This window comes from Enhydra lutris, unplaced genomic scaffold (genome assembly GCF_002288905.1).
Source record: "Enhydra lutris kenyoni isolate GAN:26980312 unplaced genomic scaffold, ASM228890v2 scaffoldscaffold27, whole genome shotgun sequence".
Classification (NCBI taxonomy): Eukaryota; Metazoa; Chordata; class Mammalia; order Carnivora; family Mustelidae; genus Enhydra; species Enhydra lutris.
In genome coordinates, this window is record NW_019154111.1 from 6,208,126 (window position 1) to 6,229,749 (window position 21,624).

General features: G+C 38.6%; 1 protein-coding gene across 1 annotated transcript in view; it reads left to right on the plus strand.

Annotated features, from left to right (window-relative positions):
• LOC111151963 (diacylglycerol kinase iota) overlaps positions 1 to 21,624 on the plus strand; it is a 432,202-nt gene that overhangs the window by 368,600 nt on the left and 41,978 nt on the right. The window contains exon 28 of the mRNA XM_022510212.1: positions 16,882 to 16,907. Within this exon, the coding sequence (XP_022365920.1) occupies positions 16,882 to 16,907 (26 nt within the window). The remainder of the gene's footprint in view (positions 1 to 16,881; positions 16,908 to 21,624) is intronic.

The window sequence follows — 21,624 nt, forward strand, 5'->3', positions numbered from 1 at the left end:
GTGTGGAACTTCTCTCTTGAGCCTTTGGGGATCCCTGAACCCACAGCCCTGAAGAGACCAGCACAAGAAAAAACTCTATAACATGGAGAAAATTCTTGCTTGGAATTCAGGGAGACAAGGACCACGTTTTCCATTTGCCTAACTTTCCTGGCTCCTGTGCTAATCACCAAGCATAAGAACATCAACAACATTGCTTTGTAGTTTCTCCAGTTCTCTCTTTGATGTTAGTCTCACTCCATAAACCCCTTAGAGTCTCCTTAAAAGTGGGATAAAATGTTGTAAGTTCTGTATCTCCGACAACTCCTGAAGTGGAATTAAGTTTATAGCCCTACTTGATATTCACACATGGAATTAATTATTCTCAAAGATAGAGTCTGTGGAGCCCACTTTCACTTCCTATTCTCAATATTGCAGTGTATTTGTATTCCTTTTTCATTTTCTCATAGAGTTCCTTTACTATTTTGGGTTGTTTGTAATATATGACTTAGAAACTGTCCTGTCCTCAGACACAGAAGCGTGGGAAGGAGACAGACACCTTTCAGATTCTGTTTCCCATGCCACTGTCTTGAACTTGGATTCCCTTTTCTGAGAAGTAGGTGAGGTGGGAGATGTTAATAGGAAAACTTCCGGCATGTATCACAGTTATCTTCAGGAGAAGCGCTGAAGCATCTTCTAAGCCCACCTCTTTTTTTCCTTCCATTTTGTAACGCTGGATTCAGAAGTCCTTATTTAATAAAAATAAAAGTTAGTTGTGAGTAAGCCTTTGCCCAGTCACTGTGGCCCCACAAGGCAGATACTGCTTATCCTGAATACTGTTCTATGTGAGATAGCCTTTCATAGAAGTGTCTTGTGTTAACACTAAATGATTTGCCTTCAGATCCCAGAGCTTCATTTTAATGTACACTTAAAAAAAAAAAAAGTCCACGTTCACAGAACTCCAGGTCCATTGCCCCTCAGCAGGAGCAGTTGGCCAGGATTCACTGAGTCACTAAGCCAGAACCAGGGTTAGCTAACCAGGCTTTTGCTAACAGGTTTTTCCTACTGATCCTCCCTGTTGTTTCTGCAGGTCTTTCTCCTTTGGTTCGATTTCAGAATAACATGCCTTTTCTTTCTTTCTTTTTTTTAAAAGATTTTATTTATTTATTTGACAAAAAGAGAGATCACAGGTAGGCAGAGAGGCAGGCAGAGAGAAAGGGGGAAGCAGGCTCCCTGCTGAGCAGAGAGCCCGATGTGGGGCTTGATCCCAGGACCCTGAGACCATGACCTGAGCCAAAGGCAGAGGCCTAACCCACTGAGCCACCCAGGTGCCCCTAACATTCCTTTCCTATTCCTTTACTCATCCCCACCTTTTTTAAATTAAGCAGGCAACTATATTGCAAAAACTGATTTCCAATGTGAAGTATCACATCTTTTGTACCTGCCCGGCTGCTCTGTGTCTAATGCACAATTATTTTCACGTCTTCAAAAATGCTAAAATATTTCCCAGGAATGTGTCGAACTTGGTCAGTGTTGGTCTCTTCAACACCCTCTCTTGATCTGTTTCTTCCCTGTGTCTGCTGCTCACTTTTTTTTTTTTAATTTTATTTTTTATAAACATATATTTTTATCCCCAGGGGTACAGGTCTGTGAATCGCCAGGTTTACACACTTCACAGCACTCACCATAGCACATACCCTCCCCAATGTCAATAATCCCACCCCCCCAACCCCCCTCCCCCCATTAACCCTCAGTTTGTTTTGTGAGATTAAGAGTCACTTATGGTTTGTCTCCCTCCCAATCCCATCTTGTTTCATTTACTCTTCTCCTACCCCCTTAACCCCCCATGTTGCATCTCCTCTCCCTCATATCAGGGAGATCATATGAGAGTTGTCTTTCTCCGATTGACTTATTTCGCTAAGCATGATACCCTCTAGTTCCATCCACATCATCGCAAATGGCTGCTCACTTTTGCTGGTTTGTATCTTTCCCCTCAGATTTCAAAATGTGTTTCCCTTCATTTTGTTGCAGTTCTCAGGCATGAACATTAGGTGGCAGTACAATTTCGAGCTCAAAGGGCCTCAGGGGCTTCCTCCCCGGCAAACTGATGGCCTAGGATGGAGAGGAAAAACCGGATTGTTACAAGCCAGTGATAAAACAGTGGTACTTTTTAAAATGCCAACTAAATACAGGAACTTATAGAAAAAGGAAAAAAAAAAGATATCTCAAGTACAGCTCATATGGGGATCATCAGTATATATTTGGGTAGGAGACTCTCAAAGAATAGGAAATTAGGAGCCGGAAGGGAATTAGAGGAAATTTACATCAAATGGAGAAATTAGCAAACAGCCTTTATTATTTAAATTCTGGGTCTCATTTCCTTACCTCCACACAAATACCAATCTCGCCCTCCTTCCTTTGATTTTGCTCTTTCCCCAGCACAACCCACTACCCCCCCCCCCCGCCCCACCCCCGCCCCATTTGTGGTGAATGTTACCTTTGAGGCTATTTGGCATTCCCTGAATGGGTTTGTGACCACTTGAATAGAGAATGTGTTTGTCTCTCTCATCTCAATGCCACTTTGTATAGTTGCTGTAACTTTCATCTCTCCAGCTCCCATCTCCTTAGCTCTTTTACTGTATGTGCTTTGTTCATTGTCTTAAAAGCAATATTCATAATTAGAGGGAGGAAAAGCAAAGAGAGGAGTGTTTGGTTGATGGAGATTCTCAGGGCTGAGGGATTTCTGGTTCTGTTTTACCTGGCTAGGGATTCCTTGGTATAAAGAGTTAATGGTCATGAAGTTGTCACCTAGATCTGTGACCTCACTGTTTCTCCCTCAAGTTCTCAATATGATGTCATGGGCTGGTTGTAACAGTCCTCCAGGCAATGCACGTCCTTGAGGGAATCTCAGTGGAGAAAAGCTACTGCCATAAATGATCATCGACAGCAATGCTTTCAAATCATGTTAAGTCATCCCTTGACTTACTTAAATAAAAATTCTTTATCAACGCTTTCAGGAAATAAATTGAATTTGTGTAGCATCATTACTTCAAGGTAAAACAAAGGGGGAAAAAACGCTGGTGTTTCTGTAGCAGTGGTGTGGACGCTTGAAATGTGTCTGGAAGGGATGTCCAGCTGGGATATGAGTTTCCATTTGGGCTACTTCTCAGGAGTTTAACAGACAAATAGCAGTAATGGTCCAGGCAGGGAACAGCATCCAACCCAGGGACCTTGGCCCACACCTGAGTGTTCCTAGTGTTCTTCAGTTGGAACAAGCACATTAATTAGCACATGATGGGAAGCTATTTTATAGAGAGATTGGGTTCTACCAAAGTGTGAAGAAAGTGGGTAAGATAAGCCCAGAGAAGGCTGTGATAAGCAGCAGGAAAGAGAAGTGAAAGGAGAATGATGAAAGAGAGAAGGGAAGAACATTCAGAATTGATATAAATAGCTAGAAACCAGAAACTTCGATTTTCTCTTCCTCTTCCTGTATAGGATGGATGGTCACCTTTGCTTATTGAAAGTGGTATTCTTGCTGTGGTCCTCATCCCTAAAGTTGGAGGGTAAAGAGGGAAGGCAAACAGAAAAAGGAACATTGACAAAATAGAGAGCTGCTTTCAGTGTGGGGGCACTGGAATGCCCCATGAGGACTTCACAGCCAAGAAATAGTTTCTTTATTTGTAGAGTGCCGAGTGGACTGTGGGGTAGCGGGCACCTAGCTCACTCTACCATTCCTCATTTGCTTTTGATTTTTATTATAATTCCATGTTAGTAACCAGTAAATAGAGGGGCCATGGCTCTTCTGGTCAGGCCTGTGAGTTGGTGTGAATATGTCAGAGCTTCCTTCCCCCATCCACAGTTAGAGAAATATTCTCTTGCTGAGTATTTGCAGAGCATGAATCTCTGCCTTTGTGTCTTTTCAGACTCGGTTCTTATACCTGTTCTATATGTTTATTCCAAGTTCACCACTATATGGTAACTCCATCCCTTGGCCCACTCTCCATCAGGTGATGGTTTAGAAATGCTGAGTAGAGGGTGTATGGGATGGGGACACTGGGAAGGGAAAATGATATTTATTTGTGAATGATTCTCTCCAAAAAGTAGATGGGTCCCCAGTATTCATCCAGTCTTTCTTTAAGAAAGATTTCATCTAAACTGGATGGTCTCTGGATCTTCTACCTACCTCCTAGGAAGGAAATGATACAGACATTCTGGGGATGGGCCAAGTAGGAAAGCCATGGATGCTATTGATTTGAGCCACAAAATGAAAATAAAAGCAAAATATTGTAAGGGGGCTTAAAAAAAAATGGAGTCAAGACAGTATTATTCAAATAAAAAGATCTTGTGTTAGAATGAGCTTATAGGTTTAGAGCATTTCATGGAGGTTGCCAAGAAAAAGCATTCCTTTAAAATGTATTGCAAAGGATCATACCATATCCTACAGGCTGAAGTAGTCATCAGGCTCATCATCTCAGCTCTAGGTTTATTGATTAAAACAACAAGGCATCACAGGAAGTGTAACTTCTTAAAGACTTTGTCTTCATAAATATATCATTCTTTGGCTCTTTGGATCATATGTGTAATTTTGTGGGTTGAAAACTGGGCATATTTTCCAATGTCTTTAAGCCTTGTAATTGATCTACTTGAAAGATTAGAGGCCTTGAAGGGAAACTTGCTGATGGAATGCAACCTAAATAACTGTCTTTGATTTTCTTAGCAATTCATTGTGTCTTAGTGACTGGCAATAAGGTCTATAAGCTGTGCTGTTTGTTCAGTATAGTAGCAACTAGTCCAATGTGTGCCTGATGTCTCATTCTTTCAGATTCTTAATGTGTCCATACATTAATCTGAAAAAAACAGTTTATTCCAAAATGTTATAGCCCTGTATATTCTCATGTTTTCAGACTTTTCCCTTGGAAACACTCCTATTCTGAAGGAGAATAAATTCACCCCATTGAGGTCTTGGAGACATTGCCTGAGGCTAACTGCCTCAAACACAGATTTTTTATTTTTTTTATTTTTTAAGTTTGTTGTTTGATTTTATGAAATCAAGTGACTTTTGCTTTGGGTCTCATAATATGTCTGTGCTGATTTCAAGAAAAAATAATATCTTAGTTTTGACTAGTTAAATTACATAATCCACCATCTAAAACCAGCGTGTTTTTTTTCCTGGGGACTTCCCTTATTTTCAAATTCTTGTGTATATCCTAGTTTGAGAAAGGTTACCTTCATTTAAAAGGAGAGAACATTATGAATATTCTGCTTAGCATGGTTAACATTGGCAAGAGGACTTTCACCAGCAAATCTTCAGATCAAAATTTATGGAAAAGTAGATGTAATCCCAGGAAGATAAGGTGGAGGAGGAGGACCCTAGACTTCCCTTGTCCCATGAATACAACTAGATAATTACTAATCATCCTAAATGCCCCAGAAATTGACCTGAAGAATGGCAGAATAAACCCCACAATTAAAGGAAAAGAAGAGGCCACATTAAAGAAGGTAAGAAGTGTGGAAACACAGATTAGGAGATAAAGACATAGCTCCTATGGAAAGGAGGGAGCCACAGTGGTGGAGAAGGATGAGAAACAAACTAACAGGGAGTGCATGGGGAGAATGAATTCCCATTGCATTTGGCTTGGTAAGCAAGAAGAGCCAAATTTTGTGAGTTCTTGCAACCAGAAGGGCTTAAATCCTGAAGTTTTAAAGGTCAGCAAGTTTGGCTGGGATAAAGCCTGGAGGACACTGTACTGCTCTTGGAGAAAAGGCAGAGCAAACAGCCTGCAGACATAGAGCATGGAACAGCAATCTGAAGAGCACCTAGGACACACAGAAGGTTATTCATTCATCTTGGAGCATGTCCCAGAGGGTCAGTCTTTGAAGAGAGACTCCTCTGGGAACAAAGTGACTAGTGCTGATTTCCTCCCTTGCCCCTCAGCATAAGTGCAGGGCCAACACTCGCTACCTAACTTGCCTACATCAAACACTGACCTTTGGTGGAACTTCATCTTCCAGTCACACTTTCCTCAGTCTCAGCACAGGGGACCTCCCTGCCCCCAGAGGACCAGCCTAAAACCCTACTCATCCTATGTCTCCCAATAGGGGCTTTTGCAGATCCTCAGTTCTAGTGGTAGTGGTGACAGGTATCATTTCATAAACACACTAGAGCAAACCTAGTTAAAATACTCCTCATTCAGGCCAGGGACAAAACAGTGCTCACAACAGGCAAAGAGAGCCTCTGCAGACAACTGGCCTGAAGCATAAAGTGACTGGAACAAAACAGAACATCACACACAGCACACTCCTGGAAGTGCCAGGCCCTAGAGAAGAAGAGACACTACATGGTAGGGCACTACAGGACCTCTTCTTCAAAAGGCACTGAAGGACCTCCTCTTCAAGAACAGATGTAGGTGTGCCTGGGCAGCTCAGTCGTTTAGGTGTTTGACTCTTGGTTTTGGCTCAGGTCATGATTCAGGGTTGTGGGATGGAGCCCCATGTCAGGCTTAGCATGGAATCTGCTTGAAATTCTGTCTCCCTCTCCCTCTTCTGCCCCTCCCCACAAGCACTCTCCCTCAAATAAATAAATAAAATCTTAAAACAAACAAACACAAAAACAAACAGGTGATATAGTTGACTTTCCTAACACAGAGAAATAGGCACAGAGATTTAGACAAAATGAGAATACAGAGAAATTTATCCCAAATTAAAGAACAGGGCCATGGCCAGATATCTAAGTGCAGCAGGTTTAAATAACATGCCTGATGGAGTGTTTTAAGTAATGATCATATGGATACTCACTGGACTTGAGAAAAGAGTGGAAGATATGACTGAAACATTTAACACAGAGATAAGGAATAGCATAGCGGAGATAAATGGCTCAATAAATGAAATGAGAAACACACTTGATGAAATGAACAACAGACTGAAGAAGCGGAGGAGTGTGTTAATGACCTAGAAGACAAAGTAATGTTAAGTCATCAAGCAGAACAAAAGAGAGAAAAAAGAATTATGCAAAATGAGGATAATCTTAGGGAACTCAGTGACTCCCCAAAAATGCAATAACATTCATATTATAGGAGTTCCAGAGGAAGATGAGAGAGAAAGAGGGCAGAAAATGTATTTGAAGAAATAATAGCTGAGAATTTCCCTAATCTGGGGAAGGAAATAGATATCCAGATCCAAGAGGCACAGAGATCTTGCATCAAAATCAACAAAAGCAGATTCACACCAAGACAAATTGGTAAGGCAAAATATAGAGACAAAGAAAAAGTTGTAAAAGCATCAAGACAAAAGAACACAGTAACTTACAAGGGAAAACCTATAAGGCTACTGGGAGATTTTTCAGAAGAAACTTTCTAAGCCCAAAGAGAGGGACATGCTATATTCAAAGTGCTAAAAGGGAAAAATCTGTAGCCAAGAATACTCTCTCCGGAGCTCCAGTGGTGCAATCGGTTAGCGTGCGGTACTTATACAAGAATACTCTATCCAGAAAAACTGTCATTCAGAATAGAAGGAGAGATAAAGACTTTCCCAGATAAAAACTAAAAGTGTTGACCACTGAAACAGTACTACAAGAAACATTAAAGGGGACTCTTTGAGTGAAAAGGAGAGACTAAAATTGACAGTTATAAAGGTAAGAAACAAAAGCAGTAAAAATGGATGTTTCTGTAAAAAAAAGTCAGTCTAGGAACTCACCAAATAAAAGGATGTCAAATATAACAACACATTCCTAAAACATGGGGATGAGAAGAGTAAAGAATGTGTTCAGACTTAAACTACCACCAATGTAATATAGGCTGCTCTATGCAGAGAAGCTTATATACAAACGTAATGGTAACCATATATTAAAAACCACTAATAAGTATGCAAAGAATAAAGACAAAGAAATCCATATATATTACTAAATATAATTAGCAAAACTTGAAAGAAAGACAAGAAAGGATCAGAGAAAATCTTCAGAAACAACCACAAAACAAATAATAAAATAACAATAATACATACCTATCATTAATTACTTTGAATGTAAATGAACTAAATGCTCTAATCAAAACATACAGAATGACAGGATAAAAAAAAAAAAACACCCATCTATATGCTGCTTAGAAGAGACTCATTTTAAACCTAAAGACACCTACAGTTTGAAAGTGAGGGGATGGAGACACATCTGTCATGCAAATGGAGGTCAAAGAAAGCTGGAGTAGCAGTATTTATATTGGACAAAAGAGACTTTAAAACAAAGACTATAACAAGAAACAAAGAAGAACACTATATAATAATAGAGGGGACAAGCCAACAAGAAGATATAACAATTGTAAATATGTATACACCCAATATAGGAGCATCTAAATACGTAAAACCATTAATACAAACAAAGGAGCTTATTGATAATAAAATAATAGTAGGAGACTTAAACACCCCCACTTACATACAGATCATCTAAACAGAAAATAAACAAGTAAACAATGGCTTTGAATGACATACTGGACCAGATGGATTTAACAGATGTACTCAGAACATTCCATCCTAAAACAGAATGCACATTCTTTTCAAGTGCACATGAGTCATTCTTCAGAATAAATCACATTTTCTCCCACAAAATAAGCCTCTATAAATTCAAGAAGATCAGTCATACCATGCATCTTTTCTGATCACAACGCTATGAAACTAGAAGTTAACCACAATAAAAAAATATGGAAAGATGACAAATACATGAAGGTCAAATAACATGCCACTAAACAATGAATTGGTCAACCGGGAAGTAAAAGAAGAAATTAACAAGTACATGGAAGCACATGAAAAGGAAGCCACAAGTGTCCAGAACTTTGGGGATATAGCAGAAGCAGTTCTAAGAGGTAAGTTTATACCAACACAAGCCTGGAATCAAGAAAAATCTCAAACAACCTAACCTTATACCTAAAAGGGATAGAAGAAGAAGACTAAAACCTAAAACCAGCAGGAAGAAGTAAATAATAAAGATTACAGCAGAATTAAATGACATAGAAACTAAAAAAATAATAGTACAGATCAAAAAAACCCAGGAGTTGGATCTTTGAAAAATGTCAATAAAATGGATAAACCTCTAGCCAGACTTATCAACAAAAAAGAGATAAAGGACTCAAATAAATACAAATGCAAGTGGAGAAATAACAAATGCCACAGAAATACTAACAATTATAAGAATATTATCAAAAGCTATATGCCAACATATTAGACAACCTAGAAGGAATGGATAAATTCCTAGAAACATATCAACTACCAAAACTCAAACAGGAAGAAATAGAAAATTTGAACAGACCTCTCACCAACAAAGAAATTGAATTAGTAATCAAAAAATTCCCGACAAACAAAAGAACAAGACCCGATGGCTTCACAGGTGAATTCTACCAGACATTTAAAGAAATGTTAATACCCATTCTTCTCAAACTATCCCAAAAAATAGAAGAGGAAGGAAAACTTCCAAATTCATTCTATAAGGCCAGCATTATCCTGATGCCAAAACCAAATAAAGAAATCACTATAAAGAAGATGTGGTATATATACACAATGGAATACTATGCAACCATCAAAAGAAATGAAATCTTGCCATTTGCGACGACGTGGAAGCAACTAGAGGGTATCAAGCTTAGCGAAATAAGTCAATCAGAGAAAGACAATTATTATACGATCTCCCTGATATAAGGAAGTGGAGATGCAACATGGGGGGTAAAGGGGGTAGGAGAAGAATAAATGAAACAAGATGGGAGTGGGAGGGAGACAAACCATAAGTGACTCTTAATTTCACAAAACAAACTGAGGGTTGCTGGGGGGAGGGGGTTTGGGAGAGGAGGTGGGGTTATGGACATTGGGGAGGGTATGTGCTATCATGAATGCTATGAAGTGTGTAAACCTGGCGATTCACAGACCTGTACCCCTGGGGATAAAAACACATTATATGTTTATAAAAAATTAAAAACAATTAAATAAAAAAAATAAAGAAATCACTATAAAAGAAAACACTAGGCCAACATCCCTGATGAACATAGGTGCAACACTCCTCAACAAATATTAGCAAACCCATCAACAATATATTTTAAAAAATCAATCATTCACTATAATCAAGTAGGATCTATTTCTGGGTTGCAAGAGTGGTCTGACAGTCACAAATCAATCAACATGATATATCACATCGATAAGAAAAAGAATAAAAACCATTTGATCATTTCAATAGATGTAGAACAACATTTGACAAAGTACAACATCCATTCATGATAAAAGCCCTCAACAGAGTAGGTTTGGAGGGAGTATATCTCAATGTAATAAAGTCCATAGATGAAAAATCTGCAGCTAACATCATCCTTAGTGGGGAAAAATGGAGAACTTTTCCATTAAGGTCAAGAACAAAACAAATTTGTCCACTCTTACCACTTTTATTCACCGTAGTACTGAAAGTCCTAGCCACAGCAATCAGATAACAAAAAGAAATAGAAGACATCCAAATTGGCAAGGAAAATGAAAACTTTCACAATTTGCAGATGACACAGTACTATATATAGATAACTTGAAACACTCCACCAAAAAACAAACAAACCAACCCTGCTAGAACTGATAAACAAATTAAAGTCACAGGATACAAAATCAATGTATAGAAATCTGTTGCATTTCTATACATCAATAGTGAAGCAGCAGAAAGAGAAATTAGGAAAACAATTCCATTTACGGTCATACCAAAAATAAGATACCTAGGAATAAACCTAAGCAAAGAGGTGAAAGACCTGTACTCTGAAAACTATGACACTGATGAAAGAAATTGAAGAAGACACAAAGAAATGGAAAGACATTCCATGCTCATAGGTTGGAAGAGTAAGTATTGTTAAAATGTCTATACTACTTAAAGCAACCTACAGATTTAATGCAGTCGCTATCAAAATACCAACAGCATTTTTCACAGAACTAGAACAAACAATTCTAAAATTAGTATGGTACCACAAAGACCTCCAGTAGCCAAAGCAATCTTGACAAAGAAAAGCAAAGCTCAAAGCACCACAGTTCCAGACTGCAAGTTATTTTATAAAGCTGTAGCAATCAAAACAGTATGGTATTGACACAAAAACAATCACATATATCCAGAATAGAATAGAAAACCCAGAAATAAGCCTACAACTATATCGTTAATTAACCTTCAACAAGGCAGAAAAGAATGGTGGGGAAAAGACTGTCTTTTCAATAAATGCTGGTGGGAAAACTGAACCACTTTCTTACACCATATATGAAAATCAATTCAAAATAGATTAAAGATCTACATGTGAAACCCTGAAGCCATAAAAATCCCAGAGGAAAACACAGGCAGTAACTTCTCTGACATTGACTGTAGCAACATTTTTCTAGATATTTCTCCTATGGCAAGGGAAACAAAAGCAAAAATAAACAGTTGGAACTACATCAAAATAAAAAACTTCTGCACAATAAAGGAAACAGTCAATGAAAGTAAAAGGCAAACTATGGAATGGAAGATATTTTCAAATGACATAGCCAATAAAGGTTTCAGATGGAAAATACATAAAGAACTTACACAACTTAATATCCAAAACAAATAAATTAAAAAATGGGCAGAAGACAACAGCATATAGTTCTTCAATGAAGACATTCTAGATGGCCAACAGACACATGAAAAGTGTGCAGTGTGGACAATGTCACTCACCATCAGGAAATGCAAATCAAAACCACAATGAGATTTCATCTCACACCTGTCAGAATGGCTAAAATCAGAAGCACAGAGAACAAGAAGTGTTCACAACAAGAGGTTGTGGAGAAAAAGGAACTCTCGTCACTGTTGGTGGGAATGGAAACTGGTACAGCCATTCTGAAAAACAGTATGAAGTTCTTCAAAAAGTTAAAAATAGAACTACCATATGATTCAGTAATTGCACCCTAGTAAGTGCTGATTCAAAAGGATATATGCACTCTATGTTTATTGCAGCATTATTTACAATAGCCAAACTACGGAAGCAACCAGTGTCAATTGATGGATGAAAGGATAAAGAAGGAGTGGTATAGATAGGTAGGTAGATGGATAGATAGATAGATATCTACAAAGGACTATTATTCAGCCATAAAAAAGAATGAAATCTTGCTATTTGCAACAACATGGATGGAGCTAGAGAGTATTATGCTAAGTGAAATAAGCCAGTCAGAGAAAGACAAATACTATAGGAATTCATTTGTGTGGAATTTAAGAAATGAGGCAAATAAGGAAAGGAAAGATAAAAGAGAGAGGAAGAAAGACAAATTAACAAACCAACTCTTAACTATAGAGTCAAACTGATGGTTACCAGAGGGGTGTTGGGTGGGGGCAGGCGGTAAATAGGTGATGGGGACCAATGAGTGCACTTGTGATGAGCACAGGGTGAGGTATGGAATTGTTAAGTCACTATATCTATATTCCTGAAACTAATACACCACTGTATGTTAATTAACTGGAATTAAAAGTTTAAAAAGCCAAAAAAAAAATCACAGAAAAGTAAATCAAACTGGAAAACAGCAAGACACTTCCACAAAGCAGTTACTTGAATGGATGAATAAATGAATGGCTTATCTCTTAATGTATTTTTAGTTATTATGGATCTTTTACCTCCTCTCAATATTCTTTTTCCAGTGTAGTGGTTAAGGAAAGAGTGGTTAAGGAAAGTGGCTTAAGGAAAGAGTCCTTAAGCTGTGTCTATAATTTACTGATTTGAAGACTCTGGACCAATGTTTGCTCTTTTCTTCTGCTGTTTTGGGACTATTTCATAATCACTGTTATTTCTTCTTTATGTTTCTCGTCACAGAGGCCCTATTCCATCTTTTACTCCTTCCTTCGTTCCCTCCTTTCCTTTTTCCATTTCCAAATTTCATGGAAAATTGACAGGTCTCTCAATAGGGTTCACCTGTCCCTGCCATTACCTTTTTAGTGTACTCCCACCTTAAGTTTCATCAGCAGATCCTTATCCTGCTTTCTTCTTAGAATATTTTTGTGTGGTTATCATACTGGTTTCTTTTACTTTTATTACTCATATTTGTTTTAGAGGAGTTCTTTTTGGAGCCATTAGTTTGGGATAGATAGGCATAATGGGTTTGTCTGTTTCTGAAAGCTTGACTTTGGGTCTCTTTTCAAATTCTTTTTTTAACAGCACTATCCTCTGGGATTTGATTCCACTTCTGACTAGCAGGGCACCTGGCTCAGAGCAGAACGCTTTCTGCTGAATTTTGTGGTGCACTGTGTAGCTCATATCTTTTGAGATCAAAATATGCTTTCTCTGTCTCCCTGAAACTTGGCCCATTTTTCTTGTACTTGGTAGCTTTTCTTTACAGATGATTTTGGATTATGGGTATCTTTTAGCTTAGTCAAAGATGATGCTTCCTTTTCTGTTTCTCATTCTCCCTGTTACTTTTCATGAATTTCAAAGAGAAGAGCAGAAGCTTTGCAGTAATAGTTTTTAACTTGTCTCCTGCCTTTACTCTTGCTTTTTTAAAAAATTCTACTCTGCACAGCCTGCCTGATAGGAAGCAGCAATGAGAATGTATGACTTCACTGCTTCAGAAACTTTCTTCATTTAGCTTAGAAGGTAAATTGCCAGCACGTCAAAGTGGCTTGTCAGGCCCTGTATGAAATGGTCCCTGTCTATTCTATTTCCAGTCCTAACTTATCACTCCTTTATATTTTAGCCACACTTAGTTCTTTGTCTGACTGATAACGTATTATGAAATTTCCTATCCATGTTCCTTGACGTATGCCTTGTGCCTCTGCCTGACATTCTTCTCCTTTCTTATTTACCTAACAAGCTTTTGCTCATCCTTCCAAGCCCGGCTCCCATGGTTCTTGCTTCCTGAAGTCTTCTTTCACTCTTCCGGAACAGAGTGGGTCTCTCTTTCTCATGCTCCTTTAGTTCATACATATTTTGATGACTACACTTTTTTCACTATAATCATTTGTTTGCCTATTTTTCTCCTTTGATTGAATTCCTTGAAATTGGTACCTTGTTTGTTTTTGTATCCCCATCATGAAGCACAGGACCTCGTACCTAATAGGGTCTCAAACAGTAATTATTATGAAGGTTTGAATCAACATAAATAGAAAGATTTAAAATAGGAGAGAGATTTTAAAATCCAGGACTTGAGTTCTTGGTTTTTTTTGTTTTGGCTGAATTAGAGTGAGATGTAAATAAAAGTGTTTTTCTAAAAAACCCACAAAACAAAACAAAGCAAAATCAAATGTAAATATTCTCCAGACTGTCATAAAAGGCTAGTACTGAGGAAAGTGGCAAGAACTCAAAATCTTGGAGTTCTTTGAATCCCGGTCGTAGTTTGCATTATAAGAGTGATGCTATCCCCAAGATAAAGTGTACATGGAGGAGAAATAAACAGGAAGAGAACCACAGGTCTTGCAGATTCAGTGGGAGGAGTGAGCAGTGAACTCTTCTGCATTTCTCAGTTGTCAGGTTGAGGAAGATTATCTGTTCCTACAGTTCAACCTCTCTGTTTTAAAAATAACTACTTCTCTTGCTGATTTCATGAATTTTCCTCTCTCCTGAGCTAAGTTCTGTAAAACTTTTTATGCCCATTTCCAGCAATAATGGATGGTGTGCATGTCTCAGTAGTATAATTTAGTGACTCGTTAGAGTGAAAGGTAAAATACTGAGTGAGGACTGAAATACTCCATATGTCTTAAAATTCCACAAATCCAGGCATGTGGGAGACATTCCGCACAGAAACTCAACATGACTAATCCTTAGCAAACACTCTGAAATGGATAGTTCTTCCCCACTGCCTGGACCACTGCATCCCCTGGGGACTTTAACCAAGCCATCTGGAATTTTTCAGATTTAATATTAGTGCTTTGCTTTCACAGAAAGGCACCAACATCCTTGCTTCGCAAGCCTTCCACCTGAGACATTCAGTCGTCTGTTGGCATGGGTTTTTCTTTGTTCCTAGAGCTCCATGAGAAATTAATGGCCAACAGTCCAGGATGTGTTTTTGCTTAATTCCCATCAGAAAACCCTAGGGCTAAAGATGTTACCTTGTTGCTGACTTCTTTTCATGCCCGAGCATCTTAAGAAATTATCTTATTTCAAATATGTGTTTCTCATTAGACTCACTTTTCATTCCCATTCACCTCTATTCTGCACTCTCTCCTTCTTTCTTTTCTTAACCACTAAGGCAGACTGTAGTTCTCTGTTGCTAGGTGTACTGGATGTCTTCTGGCTCTGAGAGTGCCCACATTTTCTCTGTTCTGGAGCTTGTCTCAGTCCCTAGGTCCTTCTGCCCATGGCTGGCCTTGGAGCTTGGCAGACCGGTCTTGCAGGTGGTCTGAAGGTGACATGATGATTTTTTTGAGGCGCTCCAAAATGTGTTTGAGTCTAAACACCTGTGTGGTAGTGCTGACATTACTTCAGTTCAACAAATATTGATCAGGGGTCCATTCTGTTACTACATAAGCAATGGTCCTAGTTTTCTGTTTGCTCACAGACCAGTGGGGACGACGGGTTTGTGATAGTATGAAACAGAGAAATCCCTAGGAGAACCCAAATAAGCTCTACCTGGGGAGGCCATGTGGCATTTCTCAAGAGGCCAACTCTGCAGGGATGGCTTAGGCTGGAGCAGGTTCCCTTTCAGGGGTCCCTGTGCCCATAACCCAGATGCCAGTTTTCTCTCTACCAAATCTGGGGACCCTCTGTTGTTTTCACATGCAAAGGTTCACTTGAAGGGACTGGTAAGATTGAAATGATTTGACACTTTGACACTAAGGGAACTTCCAGGCTTTCCCACCATGACTGCTGTGTCCTTTACTGATCACTCCCATAATGGACAAAAATATTAAAGCATTCTCAAGCATCCCACAGTAGCTAAAATCTTCCTTCAACCACTATGCATCCATAGAATCATTATTGCCCCAACACTAGTTATATTAAAGGGCAGATTCCCAAATGCTTGCCTTTCCCTTTGGTCGTCTTCCTGCAGTGGACCCCCAGCAGGCTGACCATTTAGAGCAGAGGATGCCTTCTGGCTGGTTTCTTGCCTTTCCCTTCAAAATTTTATCACCTGTTAGTACAGAATTATACATCTCACTTCATCCCAAGGAAAGAATGAGCTGGTAGAGTCAAGACTGTATCATTCAAGCTTGAGGAGACTTGATCCTCAAGACTGTGTCTGTATTGCTCAGAGTAGCTCAATTAGTGGTCAGCTGGGGAATAAAGGTTTTTATTGTGAAGCATTGACATGATGCTTCATAGGTGTCTTCCTAATGTAATTGGAACTTTTGCATAAATGGTATGTAAAAGTCATCAATTTATAAAAATTCTGTGGGACCCCAGCGGTTGCACTCTTGTCTCATCCTGGTTCTTACAGGTTTAGAGCTATGAGGTCTGCACACAGAGGGCAGTCTGTGTCATGCTCACTTAAACCTTAAATTCCACAGAGTGGAAACAAAAAACAACAATGGTAAAGGTACATACCATTTATTTTACTTCTGTCTCATTTTTTACTGTCCAAGTAGATTTCTTTTTACTTACACTCAATCTAGTGCTTATTTACATTCTCTGGAGGCCTGGCCTTTGGCGACATCACAGGATTCCATCCATTACCACATTACTATGACTTTTCTATTTGTGTGTCATAAATCCAGACTTAACTAAGTTTGTTGCAGTCCCGTGACATAGTACAGTCGACTGAAATTTTATTAACCCCAACCACTCAACCAGTCCAGGTAAGCTTTGGGAGTGATCAATCAGAAAATACCATGCAACCAACAAATTAATTACACTGCCTACTATATTGACTTTCTATTTAATTGAATTCGGGGATAATATTTCTAGGAGATTATTCTTGATCATTATTGCATTTACAATTATCAGTATCATTTACAAAACATTTATCATGCTTATTATCTCGTTTTAGGTCACCAGTCTCTTCAGAAGATCACGGTAAGAATTTGTCTTACTTATACTAATTCAAGATTAAAAGTTGAATTCCATTCCTTGCATTTCACTGTCAGAGGAAAGAATTATTCAAGGAAATGTTTCTAAGATATTGGCCTTGTGTTTTTTTCCATGTGAAATGTCATGCACTTTTAAAAACTCAGTGTATCCTAACTAAATGTGATATCTTGTAATATCTTTAAATCCATTATAACCATTTTGGTTGACAAATATTATGAAGCTTAATGTATCTACCTGATTTTTGTCCCATCACTGGATACATTTTGTGAGCTGGGGTTAGCCATGTAATTTCTCTGCATCACAGATTTTCATCTTTAAAATGAGAGTGTGTAGTAGGTACTCCCAAAAGTCCCTCCAAGATTGGATGTTGGAATTTGCCAAAAGTAGTAGAAGTCTGAAATGAACCTAATCAGTAGTGGTGTGAATTGTTACCCTACTGAGGTGAGTTATTCACATTTAAGACACAATTATTTCATTCAAAGGATAAAATGTATAGTTTTGTCACATCTACCTTTGGGAATTCATTTATTCAGTCAGTCATTCAAAAATGTTCACTGAGTGTCTACAGTGGGTCCATGATACTATATAATCATGTTATGCAAATATGCTTTTGGGGGCCATCTGCAGAGATAATGGGATATGTGACAGAATTTCCCCCCCTAAAAGAGCTTTGAGTCTAGTGGTGAAGGGGGTGGTAGAAAGACCCATACCTCCCGCAATATTTTAAAGTAAAATGTGATTAATCTTACAAAGGGGAGATACACCAGGACTCTAAGTAGTACTGGCTTTCCTCCTCATGCCAGCCCTAAGTAGTGAAGGGCACCATTATGTATTCAGCCAACTAAGTATAACACAGGAAAGCTGCTGCCAGATTCCCTCTTCATTCCCTTATTCTGTTCGGCCACTAAATTTTATTAACTCTGGTTTTCATATTCCTTTTATTGCTACTTTCTTTTCCATCCCCAGTGCTGTAGCTTAGAGGCTCTCTGTGTGTCTTACTTAGACTTTTAAAATTGCCTTAAAACTGATGTCCCCACCCTAGTTTTCCATCCTCTAATTCACTCTACCCTTAGAGAGCACCACACTGTTCTTCAGCAAAAATCTACTCCCATTGCCTCTGGGTTGAAATCTTATCAGTAGACTAACCATTGTATTCAGCTTTCTGTTACTGTATTTTAATGTGGAATGGAAATCCTAAATGTTGGAACCTTTGTTTCCTTCTACTGCTTTTTGCTTCTTTTGCCATCTTTTCCCCTTTCTTCTACCCATGCTGAATGTTCTAGCCATGTGGTATTGCATCTGTTTTCTGGAACTCACCATGTGTTCATATTTCCTGTTTTTATCCATACTCTTCTTTCTGACAGGAAGCTACTCCTTGTTGCAATATACATGGTTTATACTTACCATTTGACACCTTGCTAATCATCTCGTCCTCTCTGAGAGCTTTCTGACACACTTACCATTTACATGAAATATTTTTCTTCTAGAATTTAACACATAAATTTGATGCCTGGTTTACCTGTCTCCCTGCTAGGCTGTGAGTTCTTTGACATAAATCCCAACAAATAGCAAACATTCAATAAATGCTTATTACGTGAATGAGTTAAGGACAAAGAGAGGGAGTTTTAGGCAGGCATATTCTGCCATATCATAAGATCTCTCACAATATTGAAATGAAGATGTATCACATTCTCTAAAGATCATAGGGCAAATCATGTGTAGACCTCTTAAATCACTATAAGGTAACGAACCACCTAATGATGACCTATTACAATGTGCTACTTTGCTCATCAGTGTTGGTATGACTAGGTTTTTCTTCATTGCATATTGAGGGATCGTTGGGCTTCTAAGTTCCATTGATTCAAAACTTTTGTTTTGTTTTTATTTTGATCTAGGGGTTTCCCTAAATGACTTGTTTGCTTTGGCCTTCCAGTCTATTAGAACTTATCCCCTATTTCCAAACAAGGGGTGTGGGGGGAACTTCTGAATTGTCGTTCTGTGGTTTGCTAATAATTCTTAAGGTGTTATGAGCTATCGGTGAGCAGGTGGTGGCATCCTTGGAAGTCCTTGAAAAATGTCTACCACCAGAAAGACTTGCTCAGTATGAATAACCCATCAGAATTAATTATTTTAAGAACTATATATGTGATTAAAGAAACATTATCCAGATATGAGGGCTTTTATATTTTTATGGCTTCAAAAGTTATTACATGTCCGTGCCTCTTAGTTTGATTCTGCAACTTCCAAAAACTACTCAAAGATGTAATGTGAAATTTTGAGGCTGATTTGTCTAATCTTTTTACTTTTCCATCATCCTCTAGCCCAGGTATCCTTGGAAAATATTCTTATCCTTATCTTTTATCACCAAGATTTTCTACTAGCACTTAAAAAATGTCTTCTCATACCTATACATTTTTAAGTGTTCATGTTTTCTGTGATTTACATTAAATCTCCTGAATATTCTATCAAGTGATAGAATGATATTATATTTGTACATGACAATGATATTATAATATGCATGCTTTTAAGAATGGTAAGAAGTAAAAAATAAAAAAAATTTTTTTAAATGGTAAGAAGTAACATTTTTGCTTTCTCAAACTTAGTGATAGAAAAATTGAGGCTCATTGGGCAAATGGATTGTGAAATTGGGATATAAAGCCCCATGCTTCTTGACTTTCTATTTTGTTAGCTCACTTCCAATGATCTTACTTTTCTCCCTAATAACAATTGCTCTGGCTACCTTCAAAAGAGATTTGTTCTTGAGAAAATCTCATTTTCCGTAGCCCAATATACCTGGCATTCTCAGTTCCCACAGATTACCTTTCATAGGAAATAGGCTTGAATATCATGGCTCTGTCATTTACCCTCTCTTAGCCTCCACTTCCTTGCCTGTAAGGTGGAGCTTATCATATCTACCCTGCCTACCTCATGGGATTATGAGTTTAAGTGGGAGATCGTCTGTGAAATCACTTTCCAGTTGGCTAAAAGCACCCCAAAACAACGCTCTTATTGTCCAGGCATGGATGAGGTGTGAGTTTATTAGTGATGTTTGCTGAGCATTGTGTTCTGTCTTTGAAAAGTTAAAAAGTGTCCTGGGGGTGGAGGAGGGGCAGAAAATTGCTATCATTAAATATTGTGTTTTCATCGGAAACCTCACATCTGGATGAGGAAGAGTGAAATGGTTAATACACAATGCAGCTTATATTGGCAAAGGAAAGATACAATTCATGATTAGATGTGGGGTCCTATAGAAAACTGGCCATATAAGGCATAAGTGAAATATAAAATGTTCTAGTTGTATAATGTAGTATCAGAGTCATTAAGAATAAAGGCTGCAGTAGACACAGTAGATGTATTATCCTCGATTTTTTAGTGGGGGAAACAGGCTCAAGGTGCTTAAATAACTTGCTTAAGATCACACAGCTAGTAGGTGGTAGAGTTTCAAACCCAGTTCTAACATCTACCTCTTGCTCATTTATGTACCCTGTCTCTGGAAAACAAAAGAAATGATTGTCCACATTAAGGTGAATTGATAGAATTATTGAGAGGGAAAAAAAAAAAAAAAAAAACCTCCCTCTAACAAGGGTTTATTTACTACCATGTAAGTAATCTCTTTTTAATGACAAAACAAAACAGAACAAAAATAACAGCCTGTCTCTCCTGCTGGGAATGATTTGTCCCTGTAGAAAAAGTAAATACCAGTGTCACATTCTCTCATAATTAGTTAACTGAGTGAAACAAAGCTTCAGGGAAACCTGCCACACCAAATCCCAGTGGAAACATTACATTTTAATGTTACAGCTGCAACCTGGAGTCCTAGCCCTTGTCAGAAGATAAGCCTGGCAGTGATTGATTGCCCTGCCCTGGGAGTTTACTGCCTATCACCTCATCATTTAAATTGCCCCGGGAGCCCTTCCTGTGCCCAGGCTGCTTTGCCTGAGCTCTCAGATTCTGTTCTGTCATCTTAGGCTGCTTATTTTGGGAGCCCTCTGTGAATGCCTCTCTGCCGCTGCTACCTGGGGTCCTGCACGGGCAGACTGTCTTCAGCTAATGTCTGCTCACTTCCCAAACACAGGACAGTCCCTGACTCTCTTGCAAGGCAGTGGCAACAATCTTGATTCCCCCGGGGGTCTGAAGCAGGCATCCCCTTCCCGTCCTCCCTCCTAGACCTGTTGGCAGTAATGGCTCTCACATTACATGGTAGCTTTTTTGTGGCAACAGTAACCCACTGGACAAGAGTAGGAGTAGCAGGTATCGGGAAATAAAAAATTTTAATGACCATGATCATTAGCGTAAGTGCCCAAAGAGGAGTCTCCTATCAGACTTGGATGCAGTTTTCCTTTGCAGTAGGTTGTGCAAAACAAAAACAAAAGAAAACCCAAAAACCACACATGTGCAGTGGCCTAAAGCTCTTTCATATATCAATAACTATCTCTTGGCTCAAAGTCATAGATTGATTTTTTTTCTACAATATAAACATATATGTACATATATACAGTTTTACTGATACAATGTTCATAAAAATGTACAAAACATTTGCCAGCTCCATTTAAATGATAACCAAAAGGAACTATGGCTTGCCCAGCCCCCAGGCTAAGAAATAAAACATTTGCAGTCATCTAGAAGCTTCACGTTTCCCTGTTTCCATTCCCTTCCCTCTCCTGCAGAGATACCTCTATTCTGCTCTTTTGCTAAGAATTTC